At 34.4% G+C, this 21,367-nt stretch overlaps 2 protein-coding genes across 3 annotated transcripts; one reads left to right on the top strand and one right to left on the bottom strand.

Moving 5' to 3' along the window:
- Window positions 1–6: 6 nt before the first annotated feature.
- Window positions 7–5,691, bottom strand: LOC134244197 (uncharacterized). 2 transcript variants are annotated; one of them, XM_062726466.1, is made up of 2 exons: window positions 5,555–5,691; window positions 7–874 (listed from the first exon to the last, which is right to left on the bottom strand). In XM_062726466.1, coding segments are annotated over exons 1-2 (786 nt in total). In that variant the 5' UTR covers window positions 5,557–5,691; the 3' UTR covers window positions 7–90. The 2 variants fall into 2 exon arrangements, with proteins under 2 accessions (XP_062582450.1, XP_062582451.1); XM_062726467.1 differs by lacking the exon at window positions 5,555–5,691 and adding an exon at window positions 956–1,124.
- Window positions 5,692–14,829: 9,138 nt separating this feature from the next.
- LOC134244167 (LITAF domain-containing protein-like) lies at window positions 14,830–20,018 on the top strand. The gene is made up of 4 exons (XM_062726432.1): window positions 14,830–14,960; window positions 15,347–15,430; window positions 17,393–17,558; window positions 18,931–20,018. The coding sequence occupies exons 1-4, from the start codon at window positions 14,921–14,923 to the stop codon at window positions 19,034–19,036; spliced, it is 396 nt and encodes a 131-aa protein (XP_062582416.1). The 5' UTR covers window positions 14,830–14,920; the 3' UTR covers window positions 19,037–20,018.
- Window positions 20,019–21,367: the final 1,349 nt, after the last annotated feature.

Below are 21,367 nucleotides of genomic sequence, written 5' to 3'. Positions count from 1 at the left end.
GTGATTAAACTTTCCCACATTTATCTAATCTCTTGAACTTCTCAACAGGATTATGCAAAACAATATAACAGGCCCTAGTCAGAGAAGCAACTAAGGTTGATTCATGTGTATGAACGCTATCAAATGTTCCGGATACTTTGTGCTTTCGCGGCGGAAACTGGGGCTAAGTTCGTTAAATCCTTCAGATGGCGCTGCAGATTTCACCAAAGCGCCCTCTAGACCTTGAAACCGCGGGTCATCGGTAGTCTTTGCATAAAATGAATGCAGAGGAACAATTTCAGAAAATATTCCATTCTCTTCATCATATGTATGAAATACTTGAGTATGTCCATTAGCATCCTTTAATTTGAATATCACATGGCGTTTGTTATTATTGTCATTGTCTTCTAGGGAAGGTAGCTTCAGTGTCTCTAGTTCCTCGGTTATTTCCGTTGGTTGTCTCTCCGGAGACTTGACGGACGTCCTGCTTGGTATTCTCGTGGGAGATGAAGAAGATTTGGGTTTCGGTTCGATTTCCGGAAGTGTTATTCCAGCTTCTTGAAGTCTTTGTTGACGTCTCTTCTGACGTGTTAGGAACGATTTCTTGTGCAGGTCTAGCAGACGACACGAACGATGTTGTTCCACTTTGATGTGCGAGAGTTTGACATCAAGCATCTGTTGCTGTGTAACGTTGTCATACAACAATACACGTGATACATTTGTTTTGGGGAGCGCGCTTTTCCTTTTCTTCCCCAAATTCGGCATAATTGTTGGGGGGTTGTGCATATAGTTCAGATTAAACCCCTTTGACTTTGTTTCTTTTCTGTCATCTGTAGAAGATCCAGCCTGCTGAAGGCGTGGTGACTTTTGCCTCACTGACTCCATCTTCGTTAACCTGAAAAAATATATTGAAAATAGCATAGCTAATGTGCATAAATTGAGCGATCATTCACCCAACATACCTCTAAATATTTACCTGGCTTTACAATCGAGATAAGAGGCTGCTCTTCTTTAATTTGGCAGGCCTATAAATCATTGAGGTGCAAATCTTTCAGATTGTTTGTTAAATGTGCCACCGATGCCCTCATGGTACTTGTTTTCTAACCTCCTTCTCGTTAATCAAAAAATGAAATTGCACTCGCATGCATATATGCATTAAAAACCCACAAACCGTCTATGGTTATCTTATCAACATATACAGACTTCGGCCTAACAGTACCCTCTTCCGGCAAGTTACAACAGAGATCACTTGAAGTCTTTTATGTGATACTTTGCGCTTCGTTATCTTTCAAGTACAATACATGACAAACACTAAAAAGTGACAGAGAGAATTCTGGCTGATTTATGATCTCTCTGCGTTGGTTTCTTTGTGTGAATCGCCCCATCTTTAGATTGCATCGCACCACTAGCATTCCACTGTACAAAGCTATAGGTGTCACGTGAAGGATAAACTTCAAATACAATTTTAAACATACTTTCATTCTTTTCTTGGATATTAATCCTGATCAATGTTTGAGGGGATTGGGTCAGGAAAATATTTTTATTTGATTGAAAAATACATGGAAACAGATAGGTTAACCGTGCCAGATTCACCGAAATGATCGAGCGTAACACAGTTAAAACTGTAAAACAAATTTCTGACAAGGGTCACACTGCGGGTGTGACAAGTCGGCGGGGATGCTCACTCCTCTATGGTACCTGATCCCACCTCTTATGATTTTGCTCTGCTGACCTAAGCTAATTTTGTTTTAGAATAGTTTTTTTGAGTTTTCAGTTCTAATTATTTGAAATTGTGTCATAGATGAATATCAGATTTAAAGAATTAACACAAGGCGTGGCCTCCACAAGTTCCTGTGTTTGGGTTTACAAGATTTTGAATTGAAAGGTTTTATTAACAGTTAACGTGTTTAGAATCATAAGTTGTATGTAAATTTAACAACTTTTTTAATCATAGTTTACGAATGTGAATTATATTTTATGACGATAAATCATGATAAATTTAAAACATAATTTATCTCTCAAAACTATTCTAAAATTTACGACTGTACGATTTTAATCATAGGTTACATCTGCTTAATATGTTTACGAAAATATACTCATTTTAAAATGACTAATTATAATTTTTTAACCAAAATTTATTGTTATAATTAATGAAAAACAAAGTTTATTTGATAAATATACAATTTAGTTTCAAGATTTGTAATATTTTCCGTATTAAACATTTCATGACTGTTTAACAAAGAACTATATGCGGTATATTTGCCCCCATAAAAGTCAAATTTTGAAAACTTCCTGAAATGTGCTGAATTCAGTAAATTGTATGAGAAATATAAATTAACAGAAAATATTATAGTGTCAAAGCAGTGTATTCACAATTTTTGTTTTTATGACGTCACAAACTAGTCCGATTTTATATCCTTTTTCAGAAAGAGGACAAAATGGACAAAATTTCAACAATTTTAGCTTTAAAATTTATAGAGCGCAAGTTTGTTCAGGAACAATATTGACATATTTCATTGATATTATCATTCTACACATTATATCAAAATATTGATCCTGAACACACATGCGCTCGGTGACTTTTACTCAAAATATCGACGAAATATGTCCATTTTTCTGTAAAATTCATAAAAAACTGAAATTTACGTCATGTTTGTGACGTCATTACGTACATATGGCGTCATTACTTATGAAAATATTCAGTGCTTTGACGTCAGCATATACTCCCCTGTTTAAGAACTTAATTAAATATATCTCCATCAAAGTTTGATATGGGGGGCAAATATTGGTTATTACTAGGGATGTCAACGAGTACCCGGTTAACCGGGTACTCGATCGTACGTCCGAGTATCGAATACTAAAATCGGTACTCGGTTACTCGGATGTATATTTTTGAATATTTCAAAGCTTTTTTATTAATGCATTAAACAATCTGTTTTAAAACTTAAAATTATCATTGCACTTTTACCTACAGTAATTAGGGTTTCATACCCCTCTAAATGACCGTTATCGCCCGTGGCAGTGTTTATACAGTAATTATCGTGACCAAGCACCTGTTACCTGGCTTTTCTCACCTTCGGCTGTCTTCTACCCTTATTTTTGATTTGCTTTAATTATTTGTTTTCACTGAACATCGTTTAAGGTCTGTTATAATTAAATAAATTAGATAATTTTGTCAATTCTCCGAGAAACCGTACATTCTCGGGGAAAGAGACAGATGATATTACACGCGCGATTGTTGATATGGTTGCGTTTGATTACATGCCAATACATTTACAAATCGTTGAAAGCAAAGGCTTTAAAAAAAATAATGTCAATCGTTGCACCAAACTACAAAATACCGTCCCGTAATACTATAAAATCTAGGATCGAAAAGTATACGAAAATCGTAAATCCGCTCTGTTAGAACTTGGTCAAGTTTAAGTCAAACTGTACGACTGATACCTGGACGTCAAACGCAACAAAGAGTTACATTACAATTACGGAGCAGATTTTTGTTTAAAACAAAAAAACCATGAACAACTTACGATTTTATTTCTTGTGTTCATCTGATAAATAAATTGAGTGTTGTATTAAATTTCGTCGGGCACGAAGTGCTCATCATTGTTATGCATTTACGGGTAAACCTCCTATCAGAGCATGTGGTTTTATTTCTACAAGTCTTGGAAGAGAGTTTACAATGTTTTACATTCATCAATTTACTTGTTCTTATTTATTTACACTTTTACCGAGTACCCGGGTACTCGATCGGAGAAACGTCCGAGTAACCGAGTATTAAAAATTGACCGATTTGACATCCCTAGTTATTACCGAATAAAGTTCTTTAAGACCTTGTATTAAAAAAAAACTATGTATGTTTTTATCTAATTTCGTAAATTTGGCGAAACATTTCGTGACTGTTTAACAAATTTAAGACCTTGTGTTGAAAAAAAAAATATTTATTTTCATCTAATTTTGTGAATTTGGCGTTCCATAGATGGGGTTTTTCAACATACTTGTTTCTCTTAGAACCAACGCGCGTTTCGGTACGCTTTACACATAACATATCATAGACACTTCATGAATTTCTAAAAACCGATACTATTTAGCACAGTTGGCAACTTAAATTTTAGAGGAGATCAATTACTGTGGTAATTATATAATCTTACCTTGGAGAAAATAATTGACGCAAAGAAAAATTAATTCATAGTAGATTCTGAAGACATAAATTGATATAAGACGGAACACCTTAAAATTGACATATTTCATGCATACGTTTGAACGAATAAAGTTTGGGCCTAACAGCTTCTGTTGGAATCAATTTATAAAAGGTAACATGGTTCGTATCAGGACCAGGGTACATCTATAGATTGTTCTGATCACACGTAGATGGGTGGACATCACTTAGGAATTTCAATAGAAAAAGAAATAGGTACATGTATCTAATACAGTAAGTTACTTATATAATTTAAATTCAATAAACTGAAATAAAAATCACGAAAACTGTTTTATACAATCGCAATTATTATTCTGTAACCAGAGTTCTAATCAATAATTTGATTTAAATTTATACCAGTGCCCAGAGTATGTTTTTGAATAAACCGTCTCATTACCTCTCTCTTACAAGCAAAGACGTCAATCATCTTGCAAAAATAAGATTGAATTGTGTGAAATAATGTAGATTTTCAATACCATGAATTCACCGTAAATTCTCCCTGATGTGTCGCAAGAGTTCTTCACGGAGATTAATTTCATCCCAAGATTAAATTATTGATGCCTTGATTGGGTTTACGTAGTAAAACAGTAATTTTGTCAAGAGAGGACGGTGCCACTGATAGACGACCATTGTCAGAAGGTGGACAGACAAGCGCCAGAACCCGTGGAATTGTTGACAATGGCTTAGCCACGGTTTAACATTCCCAAGTTGGCCCCTGGTTTCTCCAATAGGGGGTCAGGGAATCGCTATATCATTGTCTTACATTGAAACGGGTTATCTGAATTGACATGCCCAGGTGCTTATTTTAATAAATAGATTTTTTTTTCTATTTCGATAGCTGTTGTTATTTAGTGAAAAGGAATTCTCTTGCTTTCTGAGTTACTTCAAAGCCATGATGGCATTTGGAAACATGATTGAAAGTAGGAATAGTTTTCTCTGTCAATAAATTTAATAGGCCTCTGATTAAAACTAGAGATTAACAATGAACTAAATTTATATTCATTTTTGTCATTGATTTTTGGATATGTAATATATTTTCTAGTATATTTATAAGAAAACTTTTTTCTGCATGTAATCCGCGTTTTGCAATATGGGTTCTCCCTTGCCAGGTACATTTTTCACCCTACTAAAAACATATCCACAAAATAAGCTTCTCCAAGAAGCTAATTCTTGTTATGTTGCTTTTATTTAAGTTAATTTCCGAAAACTAGATGAAAGAGTGATTAAGATTTAAAATTATAATGTAAATCTTGAATAAAACAGTTTATGCCTAGATCATACAGCTAAAAATTATAAACATGTATTTTAATTTCCTATATGGAAGATATAACTTATTTTTTACAATTTTGAAATTTTTTGAAAAGGCATAATTATACTTACATAAATAATTCCGCTGTAAGCAACTTTCAGAACCACCAATGTCTACATCATATGGTCTTTGGATACACTTAAAACAAACTATCTTCACAAGAACAACAAACCCCGTATTTCCCCTCCCAGTCTCTACCCCTTACTGATCCGTTCTAGCTATCACCTCGCTGTTTTTTATCCTTTTAAATTTTTAAAATCCTATTACCACTGTATTGCAATGAGTGGGATGTTTTATATTACGATATGGCGGGACTTGTCGGATAATTGGTGTGATCCTGGGATATATAGAATGTCCATAGCACGTTCTCAATCATACCCGGGATTTAAATTTTTATATACAAATTTATATACATTTATTCTGTAAGCTATTAGAACCCTGTTGTTAGATATCCCATTCAAATTCTCCCTGAATATGTTGTAAATAGTTCCGTCAAATTAAGATCTTTATCTCTTTGTGTTGACAATGGCTCACTACCTAGCTCTCGATTTAAACTTGCTTTGTTATTGAGCTGCCATCGCCAGATTAAGAATTACATCTGTAAGACTGACATGCCCCATTGAAGAAGCTAATTTTAATTTTCAATTTTTCCCCAAAGTTATCTAGACTGTAGAAAATAATGGTAACTTTGATGGGTTTTTAAATTTCATTACTTATTCAAGAAAAAAAGGGATACTATAGACATTTAAAGTCCAAATAATTGCTGTAATATTGCACTTCATTCTTTGAAGACAATAAAATTCCATTGAAGATTTTTTGTTAGTTTTAGATTAGAAATCCGTCAATATTTTCCAGAATGCTTGATTTAAATTTACATCCTCAATTTAAGCAAGAGTTGTAAAATAGTCCTTTTGTACATGTTAAAAATTACAGAATGCTAGTAAGAAGTTATATAGATTATATATATTTTTATGGGACAGTGGCAGGGTTGGTAATAAATATAGGAAAGGAAGTACATGTATTTCGTCGTCAATTGCTCTGCGTTGTAGCGGATTTTAAAAACAATTTTAAAAATATGATATCAGAAGTCTTTTGTAAAACGACAGAGTATCCACTCAGAATGAAGAAGGAAGTGATATTGTTAATAGCGCTTGTGTGTGAAGAAATGTGGGTGGGTGGGTGCGAGGGGTTTTGTCCTTTGTGCGAAACGGAAGTGACGTAATTTGCATCGGATCACTGTCGAATGCTGCTTGATTTCAATCGGCAATCCTCGGCTGACTCAACTACGCTCCATTCAAAATTACATGTATGTTCGAGGTACGAGTCATCCGAGTTTTTATTTTGTTTGTATATTTAAACATGGTTTGTCTCTTTACAGTTATGTTTGTGATTTTGTTTTATTTTTAAAAATATTTTTTTACATTCTAGTTAGGTAACATGTACAAAGACATAATTTATACAAGTGCTCACTATCCTCGGCATAATGAAATTAAAAACGCTTTTGAATACCCGTACAATATTGCGGTCTTATGGGTAATTTTTATTTCATTTTGAACAAAAGCAAAAATCTAGTTCTGAAGATTATATATAATTAAATTGTCTATAAGTGTGTAAGTGTGCAGCATAAATTTTAAACAAATAGAGGGGGGGGGGTAAGTGAAAGAGAAAAAAATTCAACCCTATATTTATGTCTATCTTTGCAAAAAAAAAATATAAAGTGGCGGGGGGGACTATTTTCAAGACCCCTTCCGGTTCCGACGCCTATGAAATAAAGGTATATCTACGCTGTTAGAGTAAAAAATCATATTGACTTCTTTCAAGACTAATGGATGGCTATATTCTACATGCTTTTCTTTTTTAAAAATATATATATCATGCGACTTACAACACGTAAATATTGGACACCTAGACTGCAAACATATTGAAGTAGTTCATGTTTCCGATTTTAGTCAAATAAAAAATGAAAGTAAATAGTAATCCATCAAGGGCACTATAGTTCTAATGTTTAAATGTATTTGAATTCGTTTGTCTACAGCAATAAAAGTTTTTCAAGGACACGCGAACACAGACCGAATCAGACAGTGGAATAAATTATGGATTTATGGACTCAGTGTTTGACGATTCGAATTAATGCAGACAGATCAACTTAACCCCTGCTCTTGTATAAATTATAGTGGCATGTTTTGTACCACCTCCATGCAGTTATTTTCTTTTGTCAGTAAAAATTTATATGCATTTAAGATATATCGACATGCAGCATAAGTATGTGACCATGTTACTAAGTTTGTTGACAAGCAAGAAAATGTGATCAGATGGGAATGACGATTTTTTTAAAAAATAAATTATTAAACATTGCCCACATATTCAGCATGAGTGTTGCAACTTATTAATGCTGACTAGCGATCGACTGCTTTGTGTTTAAATGCAACTTCTTTATGTTGACATGCAATTTGTGGTTTTAGACATTTTTGCAATCTATTTTCTTGCTAGTATACTGGGTAGAAATAAGTCCCGATATATTAAAACTGATCAATCATATTATTATACTTTCATGTTAAATACTAAAATCTGATTGGTTAAGACGCAGTTAACAATCTGTTCTATTACCCTCAGCCTTAGCAACACGCGTGACAACGGGTAACACAACGGTAATGCCACATGCGTGGAAATTATGCGCGTACGGTTCACCGTAGAATTCTCAAAACGTCAGTTGCGCGTTTGAAAGAACCGGAATAAACCTGATGTCAATAAAAGCTTGCGTCCGATGTAGCTTACTTGAAAACAACAAACGACAGACGAAACATGCTTGCGAGTGCAGAAATAACGAAACTTTAGATGATAAAGGACTCGTTACGTAGAGTATCAAATAAACAATAAATAGGTCAGTAAATCTTTTTCGAAGTAGCGGGGAGTTTGAAAGCTTTCTAAACGCATTGGCGTCGGAAGCTATTTGAAAGTCGGGGGGGCTAAGTGTAAAAAAAAAATTTTGTACCTTCAAAAAAACCTGCCAAACAAAAAAAAAAAAAAAAGGAAATGTCTAGTTCCCAAACATGAAAATCTTATTTCGTGGGGGGGGGTAGGTTCGAACTCCAGTACCAAAAATTTTCTTCCAAACACCACCACTTTCCCCATTTTTAACCTATACTAAGACGTATCTGTGGAAAGTGGGGGGGGGGGGGGGGGCTAAACCTACGAAGATATGTTCAATGTCTATACTAAGTATATATTTGGAATAAAAAGCGGGGGGGCTGAATCGCATAAGCCCCCCCGGTTCCGACGCCTATGAAACGTGAACGAAAAGGCGATCGACGATTTGTATTGCTGAGATAGTAAATCAAGAAGACATTTTTTATAATAAAATAAATGGTCCTGTTTTGGAGGGTAAATGTTGAAATTGACACCCCTCGGAAAACCATTGTCAACCTCCGCTGACGCGTCGGTTGACAATGGCTTTCCTTGGGGTGTCAATTTCAACTGTTACCCTCCAAAACAGGCACCATTTATATAATGTCTAACGATCGATATTGCAGTTTTCTTAATTACTACTTATCGAGAATACTGCATATCTTACATTTTGACTACAACTCCCATTTAATTAGGAGTACAAAATATTCTTATAAATAGGAAAAATGTCACAGTAATATTGGTTTATTTGATCTGTTCGCCTGTCCGTTCCTCTACCCAAAATAGCGATTTAATTTTGGTTTTAGAAAACTAGATGCATAGTGAGAAGGTAAATGATTCATTGATTGTATGTTGTTTACGTCCCATTTGAGAATTTTTCACTCATATAGACACGTCACCTTACACCGGTGAAGGGCTTCATTTAGACTTTTACACTCAGGGCCATTGAGTAGTTAGGGTTCTTTATCGTACCACGTGGCCACGGTTTTAAGGTCTCATCCGAAGGACCCATAACTTTCACTTCAAGTACAGGGGACTTGGTAAGGAACGAATGCTTTTTATCGACTGAGGTCAGTCGCCGCCGTGATTCGAACTCACGACCTTTCGATCACGGAGTGAGCACTCTATCAACAGACAGAGCTTCCATGACGGCGGGAGAAGGTAAAGATCACGTTGGGAAAATCAAAAACTAGGTTGACGATGAATGTAGAAGCGCTGATATCATAGTAAGCACCAATGCTGAATTATCAGGAAAAAAAATTCAGTATGTATTTAAGCAAGAGTCACATGTGATTTTAGTGAGTACCAACTGACCAATGAGAGCACAAAGGTCGCCTTATTGGTAGAGGTAAATGTTCTGAGAGAGGAAAATCCTGGAAAATGCTTTAAAAATTTGATAAAGGTTTCCGTCAGGCACGTAGCAACGGGGGGGGGGGGGGGGGGGGGGCTACCTCCTCACTTTTTTTCCCAACATTACCTGTACTATTGAAAATGTCCATTGAAAAGTTGGTTGGTCCCTCCGCTTTTTACCACAGTATAGTGATAACAAGGAAATGTAGTATCGTATGCAAAAAAATTGGAAGTGAAAGGAAGTTGGCCTTGAAAAAAGTTGGACACTACCCCCCCCCCCCATTATATTTTTTATGCCCCTGTAATCGAAGATTCGGGGGTATATAGTGGTTGCCCTGTCCGTCCGTCTGTCTCTCTGTTTGTCCGCACAAACTTTAACCTTGCTCATAACTTTGAGTGGCTGGGGCGTTTATATTTCACAGGTGTATTTCTTGTGACAAGACCTTTCTTTGGGTACCGCCAAATTTAACCTCTTGACCTTGACCTTGGAGTTTGACCCACTTTTACCAACAAAAAAAAATAACACTTTAACATTGGTCATATTTTTTGAACAATTGGTACTAGAGCTTCTATACTTCACATGTGTATTCATTGTGTCAAGTCCTAGCTTTCAGTGGGTATAAATATTTTTTTGACCTTGTACCTAGAGTTTGACCCACTTTTTAAAATTTTGACCTTGGTCGTGACTTTTGATGAAGTTGGAACTAGGGCTTTCATATTTCACAGGTGTATTTCTTGTGACATCTTACATGTAGCGATAAAGAGCTTCACAAAAGTAAAATTCAAAAGCAAAACTGGGAAGTAACCTTCGCAACTTCGCCGTTTAGGTGCTATTGGTCCCAACGGAACTCCGTAATTCGAACGTTGACAAATGATAAAACTTTCACGTACAGTTGCTAAGAAGTCACGCCCTAACACTTTCAGACATGCATTATCTTCAAACCTATCACTTTTCATTTTCTTTAAACACTTGCTTACAAATTGAGGTTTTCAACACACCATTTTCTGTTTACATTATAACCAAAATAGTCTACTTAACATCTTTTTCCAGCAGATTTGTGATTAAGGAGTTGTGAGCATTATGTTTTGCATTCAATATTTTCACTGCGGTGCATTGTTATGGATTTAAAATGCATGAATTTATTAGCACTTGAGAGTAGAATGAGTCAATATTGACGCGGGTAGAACGCGTTTAGCAAGGGAAGAATTCTAAGAGGGGGTAAATCAGAAATGAAAAGCATTGTTTAGATGAAATGAAAACCACGGTTCTTTCCTTTGGCTGCCATCTTAAAGACATAATGTAGTTTCTTGAGACCTGAAAGAAAAATCAAATCAGGACCATCAGATATTGATCGAAATAACTGTAATCTTGTCATCAGTTTAAATTTTTCTCTTCACAATCTTCTCTGTAATTTTCTTAAGTAAATGAATGTATATATGTTAGTTCATTCATGGATTGAGATTAATTTTAAATTGACTGCTGTCAGAAGATAGTAATACCCACAAATATAACCAGTCTCCCTTGAATCGACAATAGTTATTCTATAATGTGCATAATGCGCACACATAAAATAATTGAGCATTTATACACAGCCTAACACAGGTGCATGATCATACAGCCCACGGTTTCCTATGCTAGTATTTTATTTTAACAATCTTTAATAGAGTATACGTCACCTCTGAAATCTCATTCCCCGGAAAACCGCCTCGGTTGACAATGGTTTTCGAGGGGTGAAAATTTTCAATGTTACACTCTACTACATGCAATATTTGTATAATCGTAAACCGCTTCCAAGGAAACGAAAAGGAATTTTTTAAAATTATATTTCCCCCAGTTAAGGGATTTTTCTACAATTGTATTTCAAACTGCATGTAACATAATATTGATGAATAAGTGTCTCTCTCCAAGATTCTGGTGTTTGAATGTAAAAACAAAATAGCTGTCGTTACTATGGAACTAAAAACTTTAATTATTAATTTATGAAAATTGATTTTGAGGTATAAACGTTCTGAACAAACGATAGATTAAAATCTCAAAAATTTAAAATAACAAAATCGTTTTTTGAAACTTGAATTTTGAATGTTTTGGTGAAAAATCTAGAAGGTCGAAATTTTATATATATTTTTTTGGGTGGGGTGGGGGTTTGAAAGTTTAGGTTTTTGAGCTAAAATATTAAATTCAATATGCACACGTTTGAGTATTTTGAAATTTAGAAATTTGAACTAATGTATTAAAATTCTTAACTCTAAATGATTTTATTTTGAATATTATATGTTTATGAATTATAGCAGTGTCATACTTGTTCACCGTGTAAAGGAATATAACTCTCAAGCGAATAAGACGACCAGCATTTCAGCAATATAAACAGACACTTATACCCCATTCATACGACATGATTTGCATACCTCAGTATATTTTACACATGAGTAAATTTACTCACATGTGCAATTTTTGTCCTATAAACTGATATACTCATATGCAAATTCTGCACAGTGGAGTAAATCTACACCTGGTCAGGACTAGGTGGAAATTAACTTTTGCATATACTTTGTAGCAAATTATTAGTTCATGCACACGTGTAAATTGTGTCGTATGAACACGCAGTAAATTTACTTATGTATGCATTTTGTTTTTTTTTTGTTTTTTGTTTTTTTTTTTTTTTTATAAATTTCCATTTTAAGTGTTGTTTCGGTTGCGTATGCATTGGCGTGTAAAATATCAGTCCGTAAACATGGTGGCTAGATTGATTGATTGAATATTGTTTAACGTACCTCTCGAGAATTTTTCTCTCATCACTTGCCGTTGGAGAGCTGCAAATTTTGTCCTATACTCGGCACTTAGGGCCATTGAGCAGGGAGGAATCATGCCAGCACCTACTGCGACAAGGGACCTCGGTTTATGTACGGTCTCATCCGAAGGACCGGTCTCCACGTCCAACAATGGGATTCGAACCCGCTACGTAAGGATCAACTCCTTACTTCGCGACTCTATAGCAGACGCTCAAACCACTGCGCCACGCGGGCGACTTCCAAGGTGACTAGAAACAAAACTATTAAACAAGGAGCCATTATCCCCTTCGAGATAAATTTTCGAATAAAAAGAGGGATATATTTCTGGCAATGTTTATGTCTCTAAAGATATAGTTGTGGTCGCAAATAAGTGCCCTGTAGGATCAACAAGTAGTGTCCTTACTATTCAAGTTTTCTTCTTGGAAATGCTCTCATTCCATCAGCCAGTTACCGTTTAGCTCTTGATGACTTTCTTCTACCTTTCTCTGTTACTGGAATTTCAATAAGCTAGTGAAAATAAGCATTTGTAATTAACATCCTTGGCGCCTGTATCATGAATGTCAGGGGTTCGTGTTAATTTCTTTTAAGATTTTGTATTGTTCAAAGATTTTTGAGTATATCACTGTTAGATTTTCTTCACCCTTTTCATTCTACTGGAAAATAAATAATTATTAGAAATTCATCAAGAGCTAAACGGCAATGGGGCCCGAGCGGGAAAGGGATAATGGCTCCTTGTTTAATAGTTTTGTTTCTAGTCACCTTGGAAGATGGTTTGAGCTGATCGTCTTACAAGTAAGTTGATCCTTAATTTTAGTGAAGTAATATCCCTTGTCGCAGTAATTATTTTCCCTAATGGCTCTCTATATACTCTAAAGGACAAAATTTGCAGCTCTCCATGTGTTTTCTGTGAAAAAATTCTCCGTTACAATATTCAATAATCAATCTAACCATGTTTACGGTGATATTTTACACGCCAATGCATACACATAAACAACACTTATTATGGACATTTAATGAAATAAACAAAATAAAATGCATACATAAGTAAATTTGCTGCGTGTTCTAATACAATTTACACACATGAACTAATAATTTGCTACACTTTTAAAAGTTAATTTGCAACAGGACTGTCCAGGTGTAAATTTTTTAAATCAAATTTGCATATGAGTATATCAGTTTAACGACAAAAACTACAATTTCTCACGTGTCAAATTTGAGGTATGCAAAACGCATCATCTCAGATTTTTCTCTCTGAAAATGCTTAATGTATTAACATCACCGGATGTTAAAAATGTATACATTTCCTGTTTATTCAAATAAAGGATAGACGGAGTTAGAAGCCTCTTCAATAGTATATTTTAGGTAATATCATTACATTACATATTCCACAGATAAAAGGTCTCCATGCATTTATTTCAAAGATCGTGAAAAGGGAGGGTTGTCATGGCTTCTACCATATACATTCGTGGTCGTTTTTCCGCTAGTCGGAAAGGACCGAGAAGTTGCGATTGATGCAAATCATGTCGTATGAATGGGGTAATATAGAAGCTTTTAATTGATTTGTTACTTCTAACACTTATTTATTTCCTTCCTTAATTCCTTTCTTACACCTCTCAATCCACACTTCAAAAACAATAAGTACCAGTGTTTTATGGTTTCTTTATTAATCAGTGTGTGAATTTCATCTTGTTGTTAGATCAGAAAGTAAAATAAAAGGTTACATTATAGAGTACACGTACAGGCTTTTGTGAGTTTTTGGCCTGAAGGATACAATTGTTTGCAAGGGGTATTAATAAGCAAAAATGTCTTGAATAGAAAAAGACAACAAATATACATGTATGTTTGTGTTTATATGTATTTATAAACTGGCAAAATTATTTGAGACCTCCTTGTGGCAGTTAACGCACTATAAAAAAAATTACGTTCATGTACTTTGAAAAAAAAAATTCAAAGTGCGTTGTAATACCCCCCTTCTGCTTCTCCCTCACTTTCTACAAGCATGAGTTATTTTCTGTTAGGTTATTTCCTGTCGGTCAATTTAGATCCTACAGCATAAATATATAATTTTTTTTGTGAAAGAAGATTTCATTATGATTATATATTCTTTATATACATATGTGTATTTCTAAGAAAATTATAATAACTGTGAATTCTAAATAAAAAAAAAATCACAGTAACCATTTACTTGTTGTCCTGTGTAATTTAAGGATCTTTTGTTAAATAAAGTCATAAAGCATACATGTGTCATGACTCCATGCATAAAAGAAATATTAAAATAATTATTTATTATGACATGTGCAACCTGCCGTAGAAAATCGATTGTTATTATCACGTGATTTTGATGAAGTGAAAGTTGCAAATTTAGCAGCAAAATACCAGCACCACAGCACATCATGTCGGACCCACCGCCACCGTACAGTGAGAAGGGACAAAGTAAGTGGAGATAGAGTCAGAAATCATTTGTCAGGTTAGATCATGGTAGATCATATACATGTATAATCTCGGGGTGAAGAATGAGGACACAGCTTGGCCTATTTCTTTATCCATTGTCACCATTTTATGATTTACAAGTGCTATAGGATGGATTGGACAATTATTTCGATAGTACATTTTCAATGTTCATAATTGTTATGTAAGGTGTGAAGATCTATAAGTAATAAAATAATGTAGATTGTTAGTTTAATACACGTATATTTGTGTTTTTCAAATAAAATGGATGTGAAATATGATATATGCTAAAAAAGTAATGTGATGTAATGAGTAATCACGATACGACGATGGAGCTTTAGTGACTTTCTTAATGTCTGATTAATCAACAGATCCTGGTTATCCCAACCTGAACCCCGAGAGCTATCCTAGCCAGCCGGGATACCCCCAGAACTACACAGCACAAGTACAGCACAGTGAGTCACCAACATATTTTTTTATGTTAAGATTTCTATGTCAGGAATATAATATGTTTAATGAACGGAATAAAGAATCACTTACTTATCTTCATATTTGTATTTCAAAAATAAACTGACTGAACCCCCCCCCCCCCACCCCCGAAAAATAGATTGATAATCTTTATTATGATAAGCCCGCGTGGCGCAGTGGTTAGAGCGTCTGCTGTAGAGTAGCGAAGACGAAGTAAGGAGTCAATCCTTACGTCGCGGGTTCGAATCCCACTGTGGGACGTGAAGAAGTCTGAGAATGTTCTCAAGTTTGAGATTTTTCTCATATCCAAAATTCTCAGACTCAGCGTCCGTCATAAAAAGTTGAGAAAAAAAAATTCCTTAAACACCCAATTTTATGTTAACGCCCCCAAAATCTACCTGATTCAAGATCAATAATTTACCGCCTGTCAATCATTAAAAAAACAATAGCTTCTGATTTGATTGACAGGCCAGCTACATGTACCCGTGCTGCCTGATAGTCTGAGTTTGTGTGTTTTGAAAACGATTGCCTGGTCACGCGTCAAACACTTTCATGTACCCGCCTTGTATACACAGGGGTTAAAAAAAGAATCTTGGTTAAATTTTATTTCAAAAATAATTTAGAGTAGATAATTAAAACTTGACTTCAAAAAATATTTTCTTTCAATCTCAGCGGGTGTATCGTATATTAGGCGATATGTCGTCCAAGATATCTTCGTAGAATTTAGACGGTCCTTGCACAGAAACGCTATTTGCCGATTAAAATTATAACAAATTGAAATATGATAAATACGAAATATATTTAACACAAGCATGGATAAAAAATTCTTTCATCCCATGTCTTATCTATGTATATATGAATACAATCTACACCTTGTTCCGTTGTAAAGTTCTGAAATGTCAGAAACATGAGTTTCGAGATTTTAACTTTTAGTTCGAATTTCCTAACGTCTGTCAATACCCTATATGCGAAATAAAAAAGTATATATATAAAGCCAAAGATCAATTCTTAAAAGTATAAAAGAAATCCTGCAAACAATAAAAAATTTTAAACACACGAACACCCGGAAATGGTGAATATTTTCGACACTATTGTTGGTCAGAATGTAAGCAATATTCCTATCGCGGTACATTGAGTATGTTCACACGACGGATAGGCCTATGAATGGAATATTTTTTTTTATTTTAATATTTACACAAGTTTAATTAAAAAAGATATGTTTACTTTGTAGTTTTACTCTGTGTTCTTTTCTTTAATTTTACAATATTTTGTAAAAATATGAAAACGATATATTTTTTTTATAATTTTTTTCCTCATAAGATATCGCTGAAAGTATTTATAATTAAATTTTATATAGAAATATTTCAATTATTTCAAGTAGTTTCACTCAAATTTAAACACGAAACACGGAATGTTGACCCTGATTACCACAGACAGACTTCCTGTGTAATGCTACGTATACACAGTTTTTTTTGACATCTTGGGTATTGGGGGTCTCCAGGTAAATAACACCACTGTTACTTGGACCACTCCCCCTCCTCAGGTAACCGTACGGTAAAAAAATTGGGTCTTTAAACTCTGTTTTATTCTAAACATCTCAGGTGAGTAATTCTCAAGACTTGAGTTGAGAATTATTTTGAGAATTCTCAAAGTTTTATGACGACGGACCCGGTCCTTCGGATGAGACCATATAAACCGAGGTCCTGTGTCGCAGTAGGTGCTGGCACGAAAAAGATCCCTCGCTGCTCAATGGCCCTCAGTGCCGAGTATAGGACAAAATTTGTAGCTCTCCACCGGCAAAGGGTGGCGTCTCCATATGAGTGAAAAATTCTCGAGAGGGACGTTAAACAACATACAATCAATCAATCATAGATCTAACATATTTCACTCCTGAAACCACTAACCCTGTCAGAGAATACATGAAAATAATTCTTTATTCATAATATCAGATGTGGTCATCGCCCAGCCCATGGGCTACCCGGGCGGAGTTCTGAAGTTCGGCAGATACCCGCTGCAGATAAAATGTCCAAACTGTCAAGCGGACATTGTGACAGGAACCACAACAGAGATAGGAACTTTTGCCTGGTGCATGTGTGTCCTGATCGCCTGCTTCTGGTAATAGACTGCTATTTATTACGATCTTGTTATTCTGTATAGGCATATAGATATTGATTTGAACATTGTTATATGACAGTAGTGCAATCTGGTATAAGACTGGATAGCAGACACACTGCATATTTCTCTGTCAGCTGTGTTCATCAGTAAGTACATGTATTATGTTATTGTATAAAGGTAGTGTCATTTTATACATATGGTTGATGCAAACAAGTTGATCAATTCATATTTGATATTTGATATATATTATGATGCATGATATGGCTCTAAGAAGTGGAGCAAGGATTTGATATATGTGATAGATGACCAGTATTATTACACATACACAATATGTACACATTCTATAGATTATCTATTTAAACAAAAGATATCGCTTCCTTCTTGGGGGGTAAATTTACCTGGTCAAGAGAGAAAATTACCGTAAGTAATATATGACATGCTCAATTGCTCATGAGATCTTAAAAAAAAAACGTAAAAAATTACACCATGCAGAACGCATCCAAAACGGTAAAGTTAAAAAAATGTCATTTCAGACATTACTAATAAACTTGTTGAGCATAAAAGCCAAGTGTAAAATCCCAACGGGAGAGAATATCGCGTCTGATAATTTTTCTCCCATGGGAGAAAGGTGGGATAGTCGTTAGGACTAAAAATCCAACCATTCTTTCATGGGATTCTCTTCAAAAAAGTATATATTTGTGAGTTCAACATGAGACCTCGTAGTATACTGCTTAGAACTCCCACCAAATTCTATCATCACAATTAAAAATGGTAGTAAAAAGTCTGGACAAATTGCGTGTCCGGATTAAAATTTCGTCTTGTTATATATATTTTGTCAGTGATAAGGTCTGTGAATATTTTTATAGATGTATCATATGACTTGTGCTTTACACTCGTACAGCTCCTGTTAGGGTTAGGGCATCAAGGGTTTTAAACGTCGAGATAAAACGACACAGCTATAAAAGTGAAGAGGTGTATGTTTACTTTTGTCCCGTACATTCTTCATGTTGTAACTAAGCATTGTAAAGAAACATTCAAAATCTTCTAGGAGGAAGGAAATAAATAAGATATTCACTGAACACGTCTACAAAACGATACAGGGTCAACAAAAAGACGACGGAATGCATACGCTATACAGTGTAAATAACACCCCCTTTCTTCCTCCGACATTGTGGAACGTCAATGGTTGATGTAGGCCTATATGACATTGAGCATTTTGGAAACTTCCTCAAATTCAAGTTTGTGGGCTCTTAAAATCACAAAGAAATCACAAAGAAATACCAATTACATATAGGATGCCATAATCACCAAAAGGATGAAACCGTTGAGTTCATGTATTTTGAATTTTTGATCATTTTGCCTCTTATTTCAGGTTATGGCCGTTTTGTTTCATTGCCCTATGTATTGATTCTCTCAAAGACGTCGTCCACACCTGTCCAAACTGCAAAAAAGAACTGGGTCGGTACAAACGTATGTAAGATCAACAAGAAGACGAAAAATCCCAAGAATGGTAAAAGATAACCAAGGAACCAAAGTTTATATTTGCCAGCTGTATCAAAGCGAATATAAAATCCCACCATGTCCATATCGCTATAAAATCGTTTGTGATATTGCTAATTAACTGTATCTGTATATTGTGAGTGTATGTTATAAATATTACGCTTTCAACATATCAAATTTTATCTTGAAGTATAAAAGGCTTGATTTCATTTTCTTCTTTTAATGATACGCTTTATGGTGCCATCTTCATTTCCTTTGTTACCCAAGTCATAAAAAATGTAACTTGATCTTATCAGTTGTATGTTGACATATAAGAAATATGTAAATTACATTTTATTAATTAGATTGCAGATTTAATTATTTATTAACAAAAGTATATATACTTAACTTCAAATAGCCGTAAGCTTTACAAGAATAAGTACGGGTATGTTAAGAAATCTTATAAATTTATTATAATAGATAATATGCCCTCTAATATTTACATGTACCTGTTTTAAAGAAATACGCAATTTTACAATTATGCTTGTATTTATGAAATATTTATTGATTAAATGCTTTTATCAAATCTTTTCTTTTATATTTTTTTTACCAGAACATTTTCATTAATATGATTTCTTTTTCTTTCGTATTTGTTTTCATTTACCAGAAGCATTAAATTGACATACAAAGTTCTCTCTGGTCCTTCACCTTCATTTTCTTCATTGAAAACCGTAATTCTTTTCTTATTTTTTTTTACGTCGATAAATTTAATTACAGATATACGTATATTTAACATGTATGTTTTAATCATTGCAACCTGTTTTATACATGTCATGTGTTATTTTTAGTATCCCTTACAATGTTAAAGTGTTAAGCAGATATAATATATTGTAAAAGAGTAGTATCCTAATTCTTTCCCCATACGAATGTCGCACTGTATAAAAATGTCCAAAGAAATAAAAAAATTGTTTTCACAAAAAATGTTTGTGTTCTTTTTCACTTCAATTGTTTTTCAGTTTCACTTTAAATCATATTCTGTATACGTACAGCTTCTTTCAGTTAATTTAAGATTAACTCAGCTTAATGGAGTGGAGGTCAGACAGCTGATGTCCTACCTGAACCAAACTTTCGAGAATGATGCATCTAGGGATGGACACTATCAAACATCCTTGGATCCTGGATCCTACCCACATTTTTCATTCGGATTAAATGTAAATGTATGACTCTATACGACCATGCGAAATTAAAGTAGAAAACCCCAGCAATGCATATATATAAATTATTTAAGTATTCATGAGATAAATGGAGATCAAGAACAGTATTCAAGCTCGAAAGTTCATTAAACAACTGTTACAAATCGGTAGTAGTTAAGCAAACACAGACCTTTAAAACATCAGAGGTGGGATCATGTGCCATATAGGAATGAGCATCCCTTACCGACCGGTCACATCCGCTGTGTGCTCTTTGTCATGATCAGAAAAAAGCAGAAAAATCCGTCGAAATTTCAGTGTGTAAATAAAGAAAGAAAGAAATAACCAATTGAAAACCGTCAGTGAGCATTTGACTCAATGATAATTGCCGACAAAGCCATATAACTTTTTTAATGATGACATTAAACGAGTCTACCGTTATTATTCTTGTTTCATCAACCTACCTCGTTTTAGAAATTGTTCATACGTAGAACATGCTCCTGGGTATTGAATCAACTGATGGATGTAAGCCCCGTATGCAGGTGATGAAGATATAGTGCTGCATAATTAAGGGAAGTTGATTGAAAAGTTAGTTATCACGTTTATCATTAAGCTTTGTTGTTACGTTACCACTGACGTCTTTTCTAATAAAATAAGATTTTTTTAAAAGAAAATAATTTTGCAAATGACCAATAACAAGGTAAGGCAATTTAGAAAGTTCCATTTTTATTGAAAAAAGCATGCAGCTGTCAATGACATCAAAAAGCCTGGACTTTAATTTATCATAAGGAAGTTAAAAAGTCGTAAGATTTTATGATGTTGATTTTGGTAAAGTTCTGTGATTTCAAATGTTTCAAAAGTTCCTTGGAACTTTTAAGCATCCTAATCTGATTTACAGCATCCTCCTCTGATTTACACCACTTTTCGAATACATTATTACAGAATACTCCTTTAGTTTCTCCTGCTAATATGCTTTAACTCATAAATTCTATTTATTAAAATAAACCTCCACTGAACCCATTTACTTATGAAAGAATAGCAATAAAATTATTTACACATATGCACATTACAAATTATATTTAACGAACGACTTACCAGACTCTATATTATGTCGATGTCGTCGATATCAACAATATCATG

This window comes from Saccostrea cucullata, unplaced genomic scaffold, assembly GCF_032062105.1.
Source record: "Saccostrea cucullata isolate Sc308-1 unplaced genomic scaffold, CSIRO_AGI_Scuc_v1 ctg512, whole genome shotgun sequence".
Taxonomy (NCBI): domain Eukaryota; kingdom Metazoa; phylum Mollusca; class Bivalvia; order Ostreida; family Ostreidae; genus Saccostrea; species Saccostrea cuccullata.
Note: the sequence above shows the minus strand (reverse complement) of the source record. Positions and strands in the feature narration are given on the sequence as shown.